Source organism: Papaver somniferum, chromosome 1 (genome assembly GCF_003573695.1).
Source record: "Papaver somniferum cultivar HN1 chromosome 1, ASM357369v1, whole genome shotgun sequence".
In the NCBI taxonomy this organism is placed as follows: Eukaryota; Viridiplantae; Streptophyta; class Magnoliopsida; order Ranunculales; family Papaveraceae; genus Papaver; species Papaver somniferum.
In genome coordinates this window covers 87071339-87087498 of record NC_039358.1, presented here as the reverse complement: position 1 = coordinate 87087498, position 16160 = coordinate 87071339, and the positions used below count along the sequence as shown (strand labels likewise).

Here is a 16160-nt window from a genome sequence, read left to right as displayed (position 1 = left end):
GTTATTTCCATTGATTGTTATTCTATAATATTGAAATAATGTTTGATTTTGTCGAGGCTTTTAGTCTATTGCTACTAGGAAATAGTTTCCTCTTTCAAGTTTGTAACTAGGAGGATCTTAAACATAATGTTTGGTGCTACTTGGAAATGGATTTTTTACATTGTAGTATGAAATATAGTTTTAGCTCTCAATGGCAGTGTGAGTCTGAATCCAGGTTTCTCATCTAAGTGAGTGTAAGCATTCAGGATTTGTGGGGTTTGCTAGCTTTGTCTACTGCAAACATATTTCCAAGCCTTAATCTTTGATCTAAAAGGTAATCAAATAAGCTTATTTGTTAGAGGAAGATTGGTATCAAAAGTCTTCACCTAGGCATTTATAAACCCTCATTCCACCCCGTCGAATACTTGGGAATATCCAATGTTAGTGATATTACTGGATAATCTCATGTGCAAGAATTATATTATCTGAAGTTAATAATTTGATTTATTTATTTTTCCCAATTTCTTTCATGTTCAATTTATGAGTCGATTTTGAATTTTTATTTTTCAGCCAATTGAAATTATATCAAGATGCAATTAAAGAACGCAAGGCACTCATCAGAATTCTTTTGCACAATAGTGAATTGTTCGGTTTGTTCCCCCACAATTTAGTTGGTTAAATCTAGTTTCATGTCTAGTTGGTGATTTATCACTTTTATTGATTACATATGGGGTTATGGGTACTGAATTCAATTTCCATCACTTTTAATGATCTATGAACGTTGGATGGTGATCTTTATAATGATATGTTGTTAATTTAATTTTTTTTGTTGATCTGTCTGGGGATTTTGTTATTTCCATTGATTGTTATTCTATAATATTGAAATAATGTTTGATTTTGTCGAGGCTTTTAGTCTATTGCTACTAGGAAATAGTTTCCTCTTTCAAGTTTGTAACTAGGAGGAGCTTAAACATAATGTTTGGTGCTACTTGGAAATGGATTTTTTACATTGTAGTATGAAACATAGTTTTAGCTCTCAATGGCAGTGTGAGTCTGAATCCAGGTTTCTCATCTAAGTGAGTGTAAGCGTTCAGGATTTGTGGGGTTTCCTAGCTTTGTCTACTGCAAACATATTTCCAAGCCTTGATCTTTGATCTAAAAGGAAATCAAATAAGCTTATTTGTTAGAGGAAGATTGGTATCAAAAGTCTTCACCTAGGCATTTATAAACCCTCATTCCACCCCGTCGAATACTTGGGAATATCCAATGTTAGTGATATTAATGGATAATCTCATGTGCAAGAGTTATATTATCCGAAGTTTTTTAAGTAAAAGAATAAGTTGTTTTGTGTTTAACTTGATCAAACATATAAATGAAGAAATAAGAAAAGGTAGTACTAACAACAAGAAAGAAGAGAAGATATTATTCAACTAGCATCACATTGCTTGTTCAACTAAAAAGTTCTGACGGTAATATTTTTAAAATGGAAGGATCAGCTGCTTTGTTATCTCAAACAATACTTTCTGATTTTGTTTGTCTTGTCTTATTTTGTCTTTTTTTTCTTTTATTTTTTTCAAAATAGTTGTCTTGCGATCTTGGTTACTATGTAAGAGACCGAATTTAACTTATAAAATCTTAATGTTAGTAATCAAACTATTTTGTAATTGATGTTATTAATTAAAATTAAAATCTATTTTGAATTAATAAGCCATTAATTTTGGTTTATTAAGTTTTTGCAACAACCGTTTAATCCCATTTTGCATCATAAGAAAACAAATTTCGGCAGCGCCAAAGTATCACATCTTGCATCACAAGGGGGTGTGTGGCCCCCAACAATTTTAGCATGTACCAACAACGGTGAGGTAAAAAAAATTTTTGTTGTGGCAACAAATTTTTGTAATAATTAAAAATTATTATTTCTTTTTGATTACATTTGTATGCAACAAGAGCGTGTAGAGGGACAATATATAATTCTTGCTACGGGCCTGTTACCGCACCTGAGACGAAAAGTTTTTGTGCTACTAAAAACCTATTGCAGCACCAAATGAAAGCTTATGCCACGCCCATTGGCTGCTGCAATAAATCAATTTTCTTGTAGTGAATTTTAAACTACATAAATAGCTAATAATCTTGGCAAAATCTAAACAAACTGATACCCCAGATCTCTGCATTGCTAAGCAGTTGATGTTGTTTTATCAATTCGAACCAAAGAAAAGAATGATTATATTGCATATTCATGCACAAACATAGCCCAGGTTTCTGCATTATAAGCAGTTGATGCCGTTTTTATAGTTCAACCCAAACGAAAGAATGATTAAAATGCATATTTCATACAATAACAAACTTCAGATCTCTGCATTAATAAGCAGTTGATGCTGTTTTTGTAGTAATAGCAACAATTTTATCAGCTCGATCTTGCAGCCACGAAAAAATCGTTTCAAACACTAAATCGACATTCTCCTTCGGCTCTCCGATCAACATATGCCACATACCAGGAAATATCTTAAGAGTTTTATCGGTACTCTTTGATGATTCATAAACCATTTTAGCAGAGTTTGAATCACTAACTAAATCATCTTCACCATGAACTATTAGCAATGGAAGTTCAAGCTCGTGACTTCTCTTCCTAACCACTTCACAAATCCTAGTAAATTCAAGTGCAGTAGCTGCAGGTGGTTTACCATGAATCCGGCGATTAGGATTATTAGAAACTAAGTTTCTCTTCCATTCTTCTTTATATGATTTACTCTTTAGTGGTTTCGATACCACAATTCTCCAGTTAGGGGCTAAGAAAGCAGCCAATGGAAGAAAATGCTCTACTGGCCAAACAGGTTTAAACTTGTTTGAAATTCCACATAATGCTCCATTCAAAACCAACCCATTCCAGCTCCCCTTCTGCTTTAATACAATCAGCGTAGCGATTGCACCTCCTAACGATTCTCCGTAAAGAAAAGACGGTAACTTTGGATATTCACTTTTTACGTAGTCGAAATATTTTGTACAATCATCTATAACAGGTTGAATTTTTGGAATATGACCCTGCAATCCTTCCGAGTAACCATGACCTTGAATATCCAATGAACATACTATAAACCCCAACTTGGCAATAGCTACCGCAGTTAATTCAAATATCCAAGTACTCTCAGTTTTATAGCCATGGATCATAGCAACAACTCCTCTCAATCGCGTGGGTGCAATGGAATCCGGTACCCATTTTTGTGTGAATATTTTCATGTTTCTCTTGTTCAACATGAAACTTTGTTTGTGTAGAATCTGGTGTTTTTTGTAGAACTCATCTCTTGTTAAGTTTCCAAAAGGACTGTTTTCATTAGCTTGGTGTATTGGGTGAGACATGATTGCTTAAGTTTGGTATTGGATTTTGAATGCTAAAAGAGAATACGAATGTCCCCTATTTATATCTTTCATTTTGCATGTTTTTGGCAGGGCATTTAGTAACAGTTTATACACATTACACAGCTATGTTTGGGTAGTTAGTAGTTAGTACTTGCAGTATATACACGCAACAAATATTAAATGCTGTTTGGTTCTAGAACTGAAACACATCATGTTGTATGTGATCTAAAGGTCCCCGATCTCATTCAATATCACAAAAGATAGACTTAAAAGTGGAAAAGTAATATCTGACAGACGGGTGCTGCTGTTGTCTGTCAGACCTAGTATGCCCTGTTTAGCCGTCCCCCACTTGCGCAAGCTCACCAGGAAGGATATAACTTAACGGTAGTTCCCCGAGAATGTCATATTAGTCGTCGACCAATGTTTTCCCAATTGGAGTTGGAATATTTAGTCGTTTGGTACCTAAACCTTGGGCTGTGTGTAAATTATACATATATAATCTGCAATAGTTACTGGAACGAACGGACGATCCAGGTGATATTTGTGCATTAAGGCACAAGAAGTCCAAACGAAACAAAGCTGTTGTTTATGTGTGAGGTCCCAATGCTAGATTGCGAGAGCCACATGTCTCAGTTAGTGCACCAAATGCATTCAATGGATTTCCCAATTCACTTAATGCAGATTATTTTATTATTTTTTGAGAAAATGATTGATTGATGAACTGCAACTAGTGGCAGCCGACAGGTGTCTTAATCGAGAATAAAAAAAAGAATTACTATTGAATAGTAAGGTCACGGTATTCGTCATCTTTTATTTTCTCATCACAAAATGAAAAATCCAAGTTACATCTCGTCTTTATTATTGCTATAAGCCTGCAACAATTTACAGCATGTATGAACACGATAGATTGGCGAGATTTATTTCTCATTCAAGTTTGAATAACATCTGTCACTGGTTAGTCCAGCATCTCATTCAAGATTGCCGCATACTTCCGGTTATGTCAATCTTTCAGAGATCAAATTCGTGTTCCATGTCTTGTCAACGCAAAGTGAAATAAACCAATTAGCCCAAGTCTGAGACATTGTGTTTGTGCTGCAGAGTTTGATCTTTGCCTCTTCCATTCCGTTGCAAGAACATTCTTCAAAATTACAGTGTTACTACTGATTACTGATATAGTAATTGAGTTGATTATGGAATCCAGGTGATATTTGTGCACCATGCAAGGCACCAAACTTGGAGTGTCAAAGAGGAATGCTCACACCAACCAAAAGAGCTATACTTTTTTTTTGCGTCTGTGTGTGAGGTCCCATGCGAGATTGCAAGAGCAACATGTCTCAGTTGGTGCACCAAACAATGCATTCAACGTTTCTTTAACAACTGAGACAAGTAACTGAGCCACATACATGTCTCTGTTATTATATATTTTTGATGGACTGCAACCAGCGGCAACCGGCAAGTGTCCACATTGAGAAATAATACAGAAATGAATCAGTATTGATTCTCTTATTTATTAGTAAGATCACGATATTCGTCATCCTTTAAAATCTTGTTTCAAAGAAAGTTATGAGCTCATTATCCCAAAATAAAGAGACTTAATGGAAAAATCCAAATTACATCTCGTCTTGATTATATTGATATTATTATTAGTCTATATACATCCAAAATTGATATTTGTTTGGCTGTGTTTCTACCACCTGGCATGTGTATGAAGTATGAACATGACCGATCGGCGAGATTTATTTAGGCGGCTTAAGTGGGTCTTACGGTAAAGACTATCATTGAAGTTTGATTAGGATTGGCCGAGTTGGCCATTTAGATAACAACAGCTTCTACAATGGCAGCATGAACTGGTATTCGATGGAGTTGCTCCATTTAAAGTTTCCGCTCCGCCCAAACAGTGGAGTTCTTATCCCACTAGTGTTGTGTTTTACCGAATGTCACAGGAGTATTAATATTTTACATCAAGTGTAGTAATTTTATGAACTAGGCCGAGGGACGCGCTTCTTGTGTATGTGCCTGCATGGCCTTGGGGGAGTCTGGTTTTGTGATGGTAACCTGTCACACTCGCTTTGGTTGACTGGTTGGTGGCTTTGTCTGTGAATTGGTTCATGCTACATTCATTGGGTATCCAAGTGCATGAACTGTAATTTGAATAACTTTTTTCTTTTTTGATAACAAAATAACTTGAATTACTTGCTGAAGTAAGATTATTTCCTTTTGGCAATGCATGTCCTTAGTGTAGGAAGATGGGGTGTTATGGACACTCTGGATGCATATTGCCTTTCTTACTAGTGGTGAAAATATGTGACTGCGAACCATGCAGCAGCATAGAGTGCAATTGCTACTGATATTGTTCAAACTTCATTGTTTTGTTTTCCAGACACCAACTAGTCTAAACCAATTTTATTCTGAACCCCAGAGGAAAAGCAAAATCTTAACTTCATTTATGATCACCTGTTCTTTTCTTGCTGTCTTTTTGGTCATGACCCTCCTATTTATTTCACCCTAAATGGTCCAGCAGATAGCGAATATCGTCAATGGCCATAGCTTCCTTCCTCTAGCTCCAAGCAATCAACTGTTGAGATAGCTGGAATCGCAGAATCTATCCACTTCAATATGTAGCCTTTTAAAGAAGTTTAATCCCAAATTTTTCTTGTAAACTTGCAGTGGAGTAATAAATGAGCTAGCTGGACTCTCTTCTTGTTGTTGACATAGACAGCACTGATGAGTTTCAAGAATGTTACAACCCCTCCTATTGAGGTATTGAGTTTTGAATAGATAACCAGACGAAACACTGGAACTTAGACGGACATATTTAATCCATACCTCTTTGACAGGAAATAAGGGAACATTCTTGGCTAAGCATCGTTCTTTGGCAAGTCGTTCATAACAATCTTTTGTAGTAAAAGTAGGAGCATTGTTGCAAATGAGAGAATTCTGAACTTGAGTAAGAGTAGGTGGTTCACCAAGAGAGGATAGCACCTGGATCAATTAACTTAGTTCAGCAGCATTTGGGTTGCTTCTGAAAGCAATATTCCACCTGCCATTTGAGAGATCCCATCCCTCAAATCTGGAATTCGTGTTTGCTGCAATTTCGTATGCTCTAGGAAAATCAGACTTTAATGTGGAGTTGTTTATCCATTTATCCAGCCAAAATCTCACTGAAATACCATTTTCAGTTTTCACAGATGAGATATCCTCTATGACCTTCTTTGCCTTTTAATCTTTTTCCATATGCATCTGCCTTGAGGTTTTGTTGTGTCCTTGACCCAAATGTTTAAGTTGGAATGAAGACGACGAAGAAAAGGGGAAGTTTTCTTCTTCTTTATTGATTTTGCTTGGTCTGAGCAAGAAAGAAAGGTAGCAGAAAAATTAGTCCCACATCGGCTATCTAAGCCTTAAGCTTTAACTGTATAATGTTGTTGTTTGGAGTTATAATTGCCGATCGGAGGTAGGTTGGATGTCTAATATAGTCCTACATGGGCTAGCAGCAATTCTCTTCAAAAAATCAAAGATGATTTCCAGACCACTCCACCCATCACTGGTCGGTTTTGTATTTCGCTCTATTTTTTTTCAAATCGGGTCTTTATTTTTTCCAGTCCGATCCATCTATCACGAATCAGTTCAGGTTGTGTGATTCTTTCAGAGATCAAATTCATAGTTCCATAAACCAATTAGCCCAAGTCTGAGAGGTTATGTTTATGCTGCAGAGAATCATAACTGCCTCTTCCATTCTGTCTCAAGGGGGATTGTAAGAACATTCTTCCACCAAGGCACTAAACTTGGAGCGTTCAAACGGGAAAGCTCACACAAAAGAGATACTGTATTTTTTTTTTGCGTGAGGTCCCATGCGAGATTGCGAGAGCCACATGTGACATATCTCAGTTAGTACACCAAACAATGCATTCAATGTTTCTATTAATAACTGAGACAAGCAACCGAGCCACATGTCTCTGTTATTATATATTTTGAGAAAATGATTGATGAATTACAACCAGCGGCAAGTGTCGACCACATTGAGAATATAAAAAAGAATTATTATTGATTTATTTATTAGTAAGATCACGGAAATGGTCATGTTTTATTTTCTTGCTTCATAGAAAGTTGTGATCTCATTATCGCAAAATGAAGAGACTTAAATGGAAAAATCCAAGTTAAATGCATCTTGTCTTGATTACTGACATTGTTAGCCTATAACTATCATCACACTAACAACCCCAAACATCCAAAGGTGGTATGTGTTTGGCTGGGGTCCAAGCACCTGGCATGTACATGAACATGAACGATTGGCGAGATTTAGTTAGGCGGCTTAAGTGGGTCTTAAGGAATAGACTCATATCATTGAAGTTTGATTAGGAGTGGCCGAGTTGGCCAACTGGATAACAACATCTTCTACAATGGCACTGGTTAGAGCATGAAATGGTATTCGATGGAGCTGCTCCGTTTAAAGTTTCCACTCCACCCAAACAGTGGAGTTCTTATCCCACTAGAGTGGTGTTTTGCTGAATGTCGCAGGAGTACTACTATCAAGTGTAGTAATATTATGAACTAGGCTGACGGACGCGCTTCTTGTGTAAGTGCGTGCATGGTTTTGAGGGAGTCTGTTTTTCTGATGGTAACCTGTCACACTCACTTTTGTTGTCTGGTAGGTGGCTTTGTCTGTGAAGTGGTTTATGCTACAGTCGTTGGGTACCCAAGTGCATGAACTGTAATTAATTTGAATAATTTTTTTCTTTTTTTATTTATAACAAAATAACTTGAATTACTTGCTGAAGGTTATTGCCTTTTGGCAGTGTAGGAAGATGGGGTGTTATGGACACCCTGCCTGGATGGCATATTGCGTATCTGACCAGTGGTCAAAATATGTGACTGCGAACCGTGCAGCAGCATAGAGTGCAGTTGCTACTGATATTGTTCAAACTTCAAACTATAAGAGCATCATGAAAGCGTACAAATGAATTACGTTTATTGACAAGGGACAGTATATGGTGTTGAAATTGAATTAGAGTACAGTAGAGCAATTAATATACCCAAAGTTGAAGTTCAACTTTTATACATTCCAGAAATTCTGTTTGCCACAAAGCAGTTATAAATCGAACCAACTGTGGATGAAAGGGATGAAGTGATTCTACTCATAGTGTGGTCTAGCAATGAACTTCAGGTAATGTGTATCTGTCAGGGATCCAAGTCACAGTGCCATGTTCCTGTTAATGCAAAGTGAAACAAACCCATTAGCCCAAGTGCGGGAAGTAGTGAGTTTAGTACAAGCGCAGAAAGAATACAAGTTAAAGAACTTGTAATTATAGTCCAGGTATGGACTTTTTTGTTTGTTCTTCCCTTTTGAGGAAATAAAAGAAGTTGTTGCATCATTGTTTGGTCATTGGTGTTCTTAGTAGTGCTAATTCGTGAAGCAGGGCAGAACTCTAATGCATTATGGGGTGTTTTTGAGTTAGAGAGAAGAAAATAAAGTCTCCAGTTCCCAACCTTAGTGATTGCCTAGTATTAGTGGGTGAAGTTGATCACTATGTTGCCGGTTGCATCCAAGAGAAATTGGGCCATCAATTTGGGGAGTGACTGTTCCATTGCTGCTCGCGCTGCAGAATAAGAATTTGTCTCAAGCTGAACCATTCTGTTTCCAAAAGTGTTGTTCTTCCAAATTTATTGAGTACAATTTTTTACTACTTATACAGTTGAATCGTTTCTTCCTACTGCTTGTGCTGTTCTCCCTTGTTGGTAGTTGTTGAACTAAAAAAAAAAACATTTGCCTAAATGGATCCCAAAGTTATTCGACAACTAAAGAAGGTTTCAGACCAGAATATACTGAACTGTGGAGAAGAAAGTAAGTGATAACATCGAGTACTTTTTCCCCAAGGAACTAGATGATAAAAACTGAACAAGGTTTTGTAGACAAAACTCTGCAGTTACCTGATAACTTAAGATTGTTAACAGAAAGGTGGAAGTTGCCATATGAAAACCAACATTAACAATTTAGCACTGTGCATTCGTTCCATCTGAATCCACTTATGATTGACCTAAATGAAATTCATTGTTTCTATTGATCAACAGAACTCAAAAAGTCTCTTTTATTCCTTTGCTTCTCACTTCATGGAAGTCTGAAAAACAATATAACAGAAAAACTTACAATTTATCATACATACATGTTTTGCACTGATAAGAATACATGTTCTGCACTGATAAGAAACAAGGGGAAATAATCCCATCACAAACACAAGAAACAACTGAAAGAACAAAACCCCCCCAAATTGAATCAAACTCACCTTTGAAACAAGATCTTCTTTCCTGCATCAAATTTTCATGGCACAATTTTTGCAGCTTTCATTTTGTCAATCCAAGAAACAAACGCATAATTCGAATTCCTGAAGCCAAAGAACCCATGTTCCTTACTCTTATTCATGCTATCCAAAGCTGTTTCCTTAGCTCCAAATATAGCATCAACAAGCCAAAAGGTTGCAACTTCCTCTAATTTAGTTGGAGATAGATCATGCTTCTTCACAATTTCATCCCAAACAGCACTTTTGTCTTTCATCAGTTCCTCCAACTTCAACCCTTCTTCAAATTCAGCACATTCCACCTCAAACTGCTCACCCAAAACCTTCCACATATGCTTCCATTTGAAAACATCGCCATTAACACAATTAAATGCATCGTTCTTCGCATACTGATCAACTGAGGCCCATATCTGATGATCAGCAATCAAATCAGCATCTGAAGCATCAGAATAACCTTCCCAAACATCCTTACTCCCCGGAAACCTCAACGGCTTTCCTTCATGTTTACAAATTGTTGCATACACACAAAGAGACCCAATCATGTTCATCAAACTATAGGGAGAAAATCCAAAAATTACCCCAGGACGATGAATCGACCAAGTCAATCCTTCCTTTTTTCTCAACTTCCTCAAACAAAATATCCTCCAAATCATAATAGAAATTAGGGCTTTTCAACCTAGGCAAATCCTCATGAAAAGGTGGATCATGACGCTGAATCTCCTCCTTACCAAAACTCTCAAATGAACCTAAATAGTGTTTCCTTCCAGTCTGAAGACATATATGTTGCAAATTCGGACAATTTGGTATAACAGCTCTTAAAACATTACGAAACATGGCACTATTAGCTACAATATTTTCAGCTTCAGTCTTTTTAGATGCCCAAGTAACATAAAAGACATGAGTAACATCAGTAAGAGATGAAAACTTATCTAGTGTTTCCTCTGGATTTGATACATCACATTGAATATATTCAATTGGATGATCTGAATTCCATGATGGACGAGGTCTTCTTGCAACACCATAGACCTTCCATGGACCGCCTGGTGTGTCTGATAATGGTAGAATCTCGGCTAAACTGTTCCCAACGATTCCTGTAACTCCAATTATTAATCCAACGCTTGCGTATTTCGTTGGTGGTTCATCTTCTTCTAATTTTTTCTATTGAAAATCAATCACAAATTCATAAACATAAACATAATGAAGTTGTTGCATCATTGTTTGGTCATTGGTGTTCTTAGTAGTGCTAATTCGTGAAGTATGGCAGAACTCTAATGCATCATGGGGTGTTTTTGAGTTAGAGAGAAAAAAATAAAGTCTCCAGTTCCCAATCTTAGTGATTGTTGGTTTTCACTAGTAGAGGCAAGTGTGTAATATTGAAGCATTCGTGGGTGAAGTTGATCCACCGAACCACTATGTTGCCGGTTGCATCCAAGAGAAATTGGGCCATCAATTTGGGGAGTGACTGTTCTGCAGAATAAGCATTTGTCTCGAGCTGAACCATTCTGTTTCCAGAAGTGTTGTAAGAACGTCTTCCAAATTTATCGAGTACAATTGAATCGTTTCTTGCTACTTCTTGTACTATTCTCCCTTGTTGGTAGTACGCTGAACTAAAGAAAATCCATTTGCCTAAAATGGATCCCAAAGTTGTTCGACAACTACAGAAGGTTTTAGACCAGAATATACTGAAATGTGGAGAAGAGTACTTTTTTCCACAGAACTGGAATAATAAAAATTGAACAAGGTTTCATAGACACAACTTTGTCATTACCTAACTTTACTCAGTGCAGTCACCTGATAACTTAGATTGATAACATAGAAAAGGTGGAAGTTGCCATTTGAAAACCAACATTAACAAATCAATAAAACTCAAAAAGTCTCTTTTATTCCTTGGCTTCTCACTTCATGGAAGTCTGAAAACAATATAACAGAAAAACTTACAATTTATCATACATACATGTTTTGCACTGATAAGAATACATGTTCTGCACTGATAAGAAACAAGGGAACATAATCCCATCACAAACACAAGCAACATCGGAACGAACAAAAGACCCCTCCAAAGTGAATCAAACTCGACTCTGAAACAAGATATTCTATCCTGCATCAAATTTTCATGGCACAATTTTTGCAGCTTTCATCTTGTCAATCCAAGAAACAAACGCATAATTCGAATTCCTGAAGCCAAAGAACCCATGTTCCTTACTCTTATTCATGCTATCCAAAGCTGTTTCTTCAGCTACAAATATAGCATCAACAAACCAAAAGGATGCAACTTCCTCTAATTTAGTTGGAGACAAATCATGCTTCTTCACAATTTCATCCCACACAGCACCTTTGTCTTTCATAAGTTCCTCCAACTTCAACCCTTCTTCAAATTCAGCACATTCCACCTCAAACTGCTCACCCAAAGCCTTCCACATATGCTTCCATTTAAAAACATCACCATTAACGCAATTAAACGCATCATTCTTCGCATACTGATCAACCGATGCCCATATCTGATGCTCAGCAATCAAATCAGCATCTGAAGCATCAGAATACCCTTCCCAAACAGCCTTACTCCCCGGAAACCTCAACGGTTTCCCTTCATGTTTACAAATTGTTGCATACACACAAAGTGACCCAATCAAATTCATCAAACTATACGGCGAAAATCCAAAGATGGTCGCGGGACGATGAATCGACCAAGTCAATCCTTCTTTTTTCTCAACTTCTTCAAACAAAATATCCTCCAAATCATAATAGAAATTAGGGCTTTTCAATCTAGGCAAATCCTCATGAAAGGGTGGCTCATGACGATGAATCTCCTCCTTACCAAAACTCTCAAATGAACCTAAATAATGTTTCCTTCCAGTCTGAAGACATATATGTTGCAAATTCGGACAATTTGGTATAACAGCTCTTAAAACATTACGAAACATGGCACTATTAGCTACAATATTTTCAGCTTCAGTCTTTTTAGATGCCCAAGTAACATAAAAGACATGAGTAACATCAGTAAGAGATGAAAACTTATCTAGTGTTTCCTCTGGATTTGATACATCACATTGAATATATTCAATTGGATGATCTGAATTCCATGATGGACGAGGTCTTCTTGCAACACCATAGACCTTCCATGGACCGCCTGGTGTGTCCGATAATGGTAGAATCTCGGCTAAACTGTTCCCAACGATTCCTGTAACTCCAATTATTAATCCAACGCTTGCGTATTTCGTTGGTGGTTCATCTTCTTCTAATTTTTTCTATTGAAAATCAATCACAAATTCATAAACATAAACATCATCAGATCAGTATAATCCTAAAAATTCACAAATCCAATTGAAGAAGAAGAAGAAGATTACCTTAGCAGCACCGATTGCACCTGCCCACCACCAACTCATATCGATTGATTGATAGAAACAAGAAAGAAAGAAGTGGTAGATGGATCGACTGTTGATTTGATAAGAGGAGAAAAGAGAGCTGATTCAGATGTGAAAGTATGAATTGAATGAGAGGAGAGAGCTGATTCAGATTCGTGGTATAAAAATGTTTGAGCTGACGTGTCCGATTTGTGAATAATGGAGTGTCACCGAAATTATCCCTTAACTAATTTGATCATATCTTCAAACAAAGATTTTTGACACAACAATTGAATGATTGAGTCATTGAGGCATATGCATTTTGACATAACATGAGATTTTTTACGTGATTTGTTTTTATTTTTATAAGTTTGGGATCTTTTAGTAAGACTTTTCTTTAGCAGTTTTTATTTAGGAATTTTTGTAGAATTTTGCATGAGGACAATTTGGGTTGGGTTTGGATTGATAGAGAGATGTTCTTGAATTATATTGGTTGTTGGGTTCCATGATGAGTTTCATTAATATTAGGGCTGTCAATGGGTACCTATTATCCGGAATCGGGATTTGGGTCCGGTTTCGGGTCCTAAAGTTATACCCATTAGCAATTTAGGATCCGACGGGTAATTATCCGATTGGATCTGAATCTAAACGGGTCCAAACGGGTAATATCCGTTGGATACCCGCGGGTATCAGGTACCCGTTTATTCATACTTTTATTCATGTTTTTGCTAGTTTTAGCTTTGATATTTTACTCGTTTTAAATTTTTCTCTTACATTTAATCTTTATTTAGTACATTAATAAGAAATAATAATAAATTTTATAAAAGTTATTTAAATTCAAGCCAAAAAGAGACAAATATTAAGTTTTTGAGGTTTTTCTAATAGTTTTCTTAAGACCCAATGGGTATCCGGGACCGGCGGGTACCCGGGTATTTAAACGGGTCCGGTTCTGTGTCCACAAGTATAAGAACCGGACCCGGAACTGTTAGGACCCGGATCCAACCTTTATAAGTAGGGTCCGGGTCTAGTGATACCCGGAAGGATCCGGACCCGTTGACACCCCTAATTAATATAATAATTTTGGAAAGAGGACTGCATGATATGCATTGTATGCAATTGTGTATCTAAAAACATATACACCTCTTCTTTTGACCGACCACTCAATAGCTGTCCAAGTTCCTTCTCACCTGTAAGATGGTGGTCATATAGGAAGCCATGAAGCTGAACGTTTTCTTTCCGTGTTGGACAATATCGAAATCATATTTTCTGGTGATTAGATGTGAAAGAAGATGTATAAATAAGCATTTTGACCGGCCAGAAGGTTATGCTTTTGCCTTCTTTAACTTATTGGAACGTTGAGCAAAAAAAAAACTTATTGGAACGTGAGAACCTTCTTTAACTTGTTGGAACGTGAGAACCTAACTTTGCTGTGACGTGAGAACCAAATGCAAGATATTTGGAAAAGGTATATTTGATGACTCTAGGTCCTCAAGAAATTAGGTATCTATTTTGGGCCTTTGCTTTGCGATTTATAAGCAATTGGTATTTTTACTTGTATTTGGATTTTGATGTTATTTTTCTTGTAAGCAATCGTGCAATCACGATTTTGGATTGTATAAAATGTGATTTGATTATTCATTTAAAAAATATATCCTCACGAAATTAGTGAAGTATTTTTTGTATGCCTTGGGCTAAGGTTATAATACGACAAAAATCCGATTGTTCTTGTTTAATAGTGTATAGGGACGCACTCGCGAGGGTCCATTTCGGGCGGCAGAGGGAGAGGAACTTTCGGTTGCCATTTAACAGTAAATATTTATTACATGATATGGTTGCTCTTTGAAATGCAACCGTGCCAATGAACTAAAATAAGTCTTTCGACTTTTTTGAAACCCTATTTTTGTAGAATCTCTGTCTATTGTTGTGCTTCGCTTAAATTTTGCACGTAATCAATTACCGTTTATGCACCTTCTACTTTTACTTTTTCACCCCTTGACTTTATGGCGCCTTGGACCAAACAAGTCCATTATGACTCAAACTCCTCAGTTAATACTAATTAAATTCGTTTTAATCAAGATGAAGCATCCAAATTGAATCAAGATCAGGCATAAAAAAATAAATCAAAGTCAAACACAAAGATCGAATCAAAATTACACGCACAGGAAGTACCTTCTCTCGATCACGGCCTTCAGAGTGTTCTTTTTTAAGACCTCGTATTTGTTTGAGATAATCGCTTGCACATCAAGTTGCTTTTGCAAGTCTTCATTCATACAACGAAGTCTGTCATATTGATCTTTCTTAAGGATTAAGGAGCTTTCAGTATCTCGAAGTTTCAAATGACGTTCCTTGAGAAGATTATTCGCAACTGGATCTTCATGGAATACTTCTTTGTCAGAGGCAAAGTCTGTGTTTTGATCAGAACATCCAGCAGCATATGCAACATCATCTGTCTTACACTGTTGATACTGATCACCAGGCACATAATTAAAGATTCGTAGTATATGTTGATTTCCTGTAATCTATGCTAGGGAAGATAGATGATAAATGCCTGAATCCAAGATAATTAAAGCATTGAACATCATCATCAACTATGTTGTAAAAGGCGCCCAACGAGCGCCTAGAAGCAAAAAAAAAAAGGCGCCCAAGGTGCCAAAGTATGTGTTATTTTGTTGTTCTCTAATTTTTCCGCGCGCCTAGAAGAAAAAAAAAGGCGCCCAAGGCGCTAAACTATGTGTTATTTTGTTGTTCTCAAATTTTTCCTCGGCGCGCCTAGCGCTATTACAACATAGGTCATCAACAAAAATTCGAGACTTACAAGGAGATGATGAATGATTAGAAAATCTTTTTTTTGTTCTGTTTCTCAAGATTTTTCCAAATTATCGTGGAGTATCATCCTTAATCTCTGGCACACTAGATTTATCTTCATAGGAACTAGTGTTGTTTACAGCTTTACGAGAAATAGTAATCTCTTTTCCAAAACGACGTTCATTATCAAAGATCTTTATTTCACCAACTATCTTTGTTAGTTTTGAAAGATTGTTTCTAATGTGATGGCATGCATTTTAAACTCGTATCTAGATGGTACCTGAGAAATTTTACACACAATATCTTTCTCTGGAATAGTTGTTCCTAATAAATATGGGGAATTAACTATTTGAGAGATTTCTTGATTAAATCCATAAAATGTATCATCATC

General features: G+C 36.6%; 1 protein-coding gene and 1 pseudogene across 1 annotated transcript; both read right to left on the bottom strand.

The window, feature by feature from the left end:
* Positions 1–2293: 2293 nt before the first annotated feature.
* LOC113331001 (caffeoylshikimate esterase-like) lies at positions 2294–3333 on the bottom strand. The gene has a single exon (XM_026577778.1). The coding sequence runs from the start codon at positions 3331–3333 to the stop codon at positions 2338–2340; it is 996 nt and encodes a 331-aa protein (XP_026433563.1). The 3' UTR covers positions 2294–2337.
* A 6086-nt stretch (positions 3334–9419) lies between these two features.
* On the bottom strand, positions 9420–13268 carry LOC113347138 (annotated as a pseudogene).
* Positions 13269–16160: the final 2892 nt, after the last annotated feature.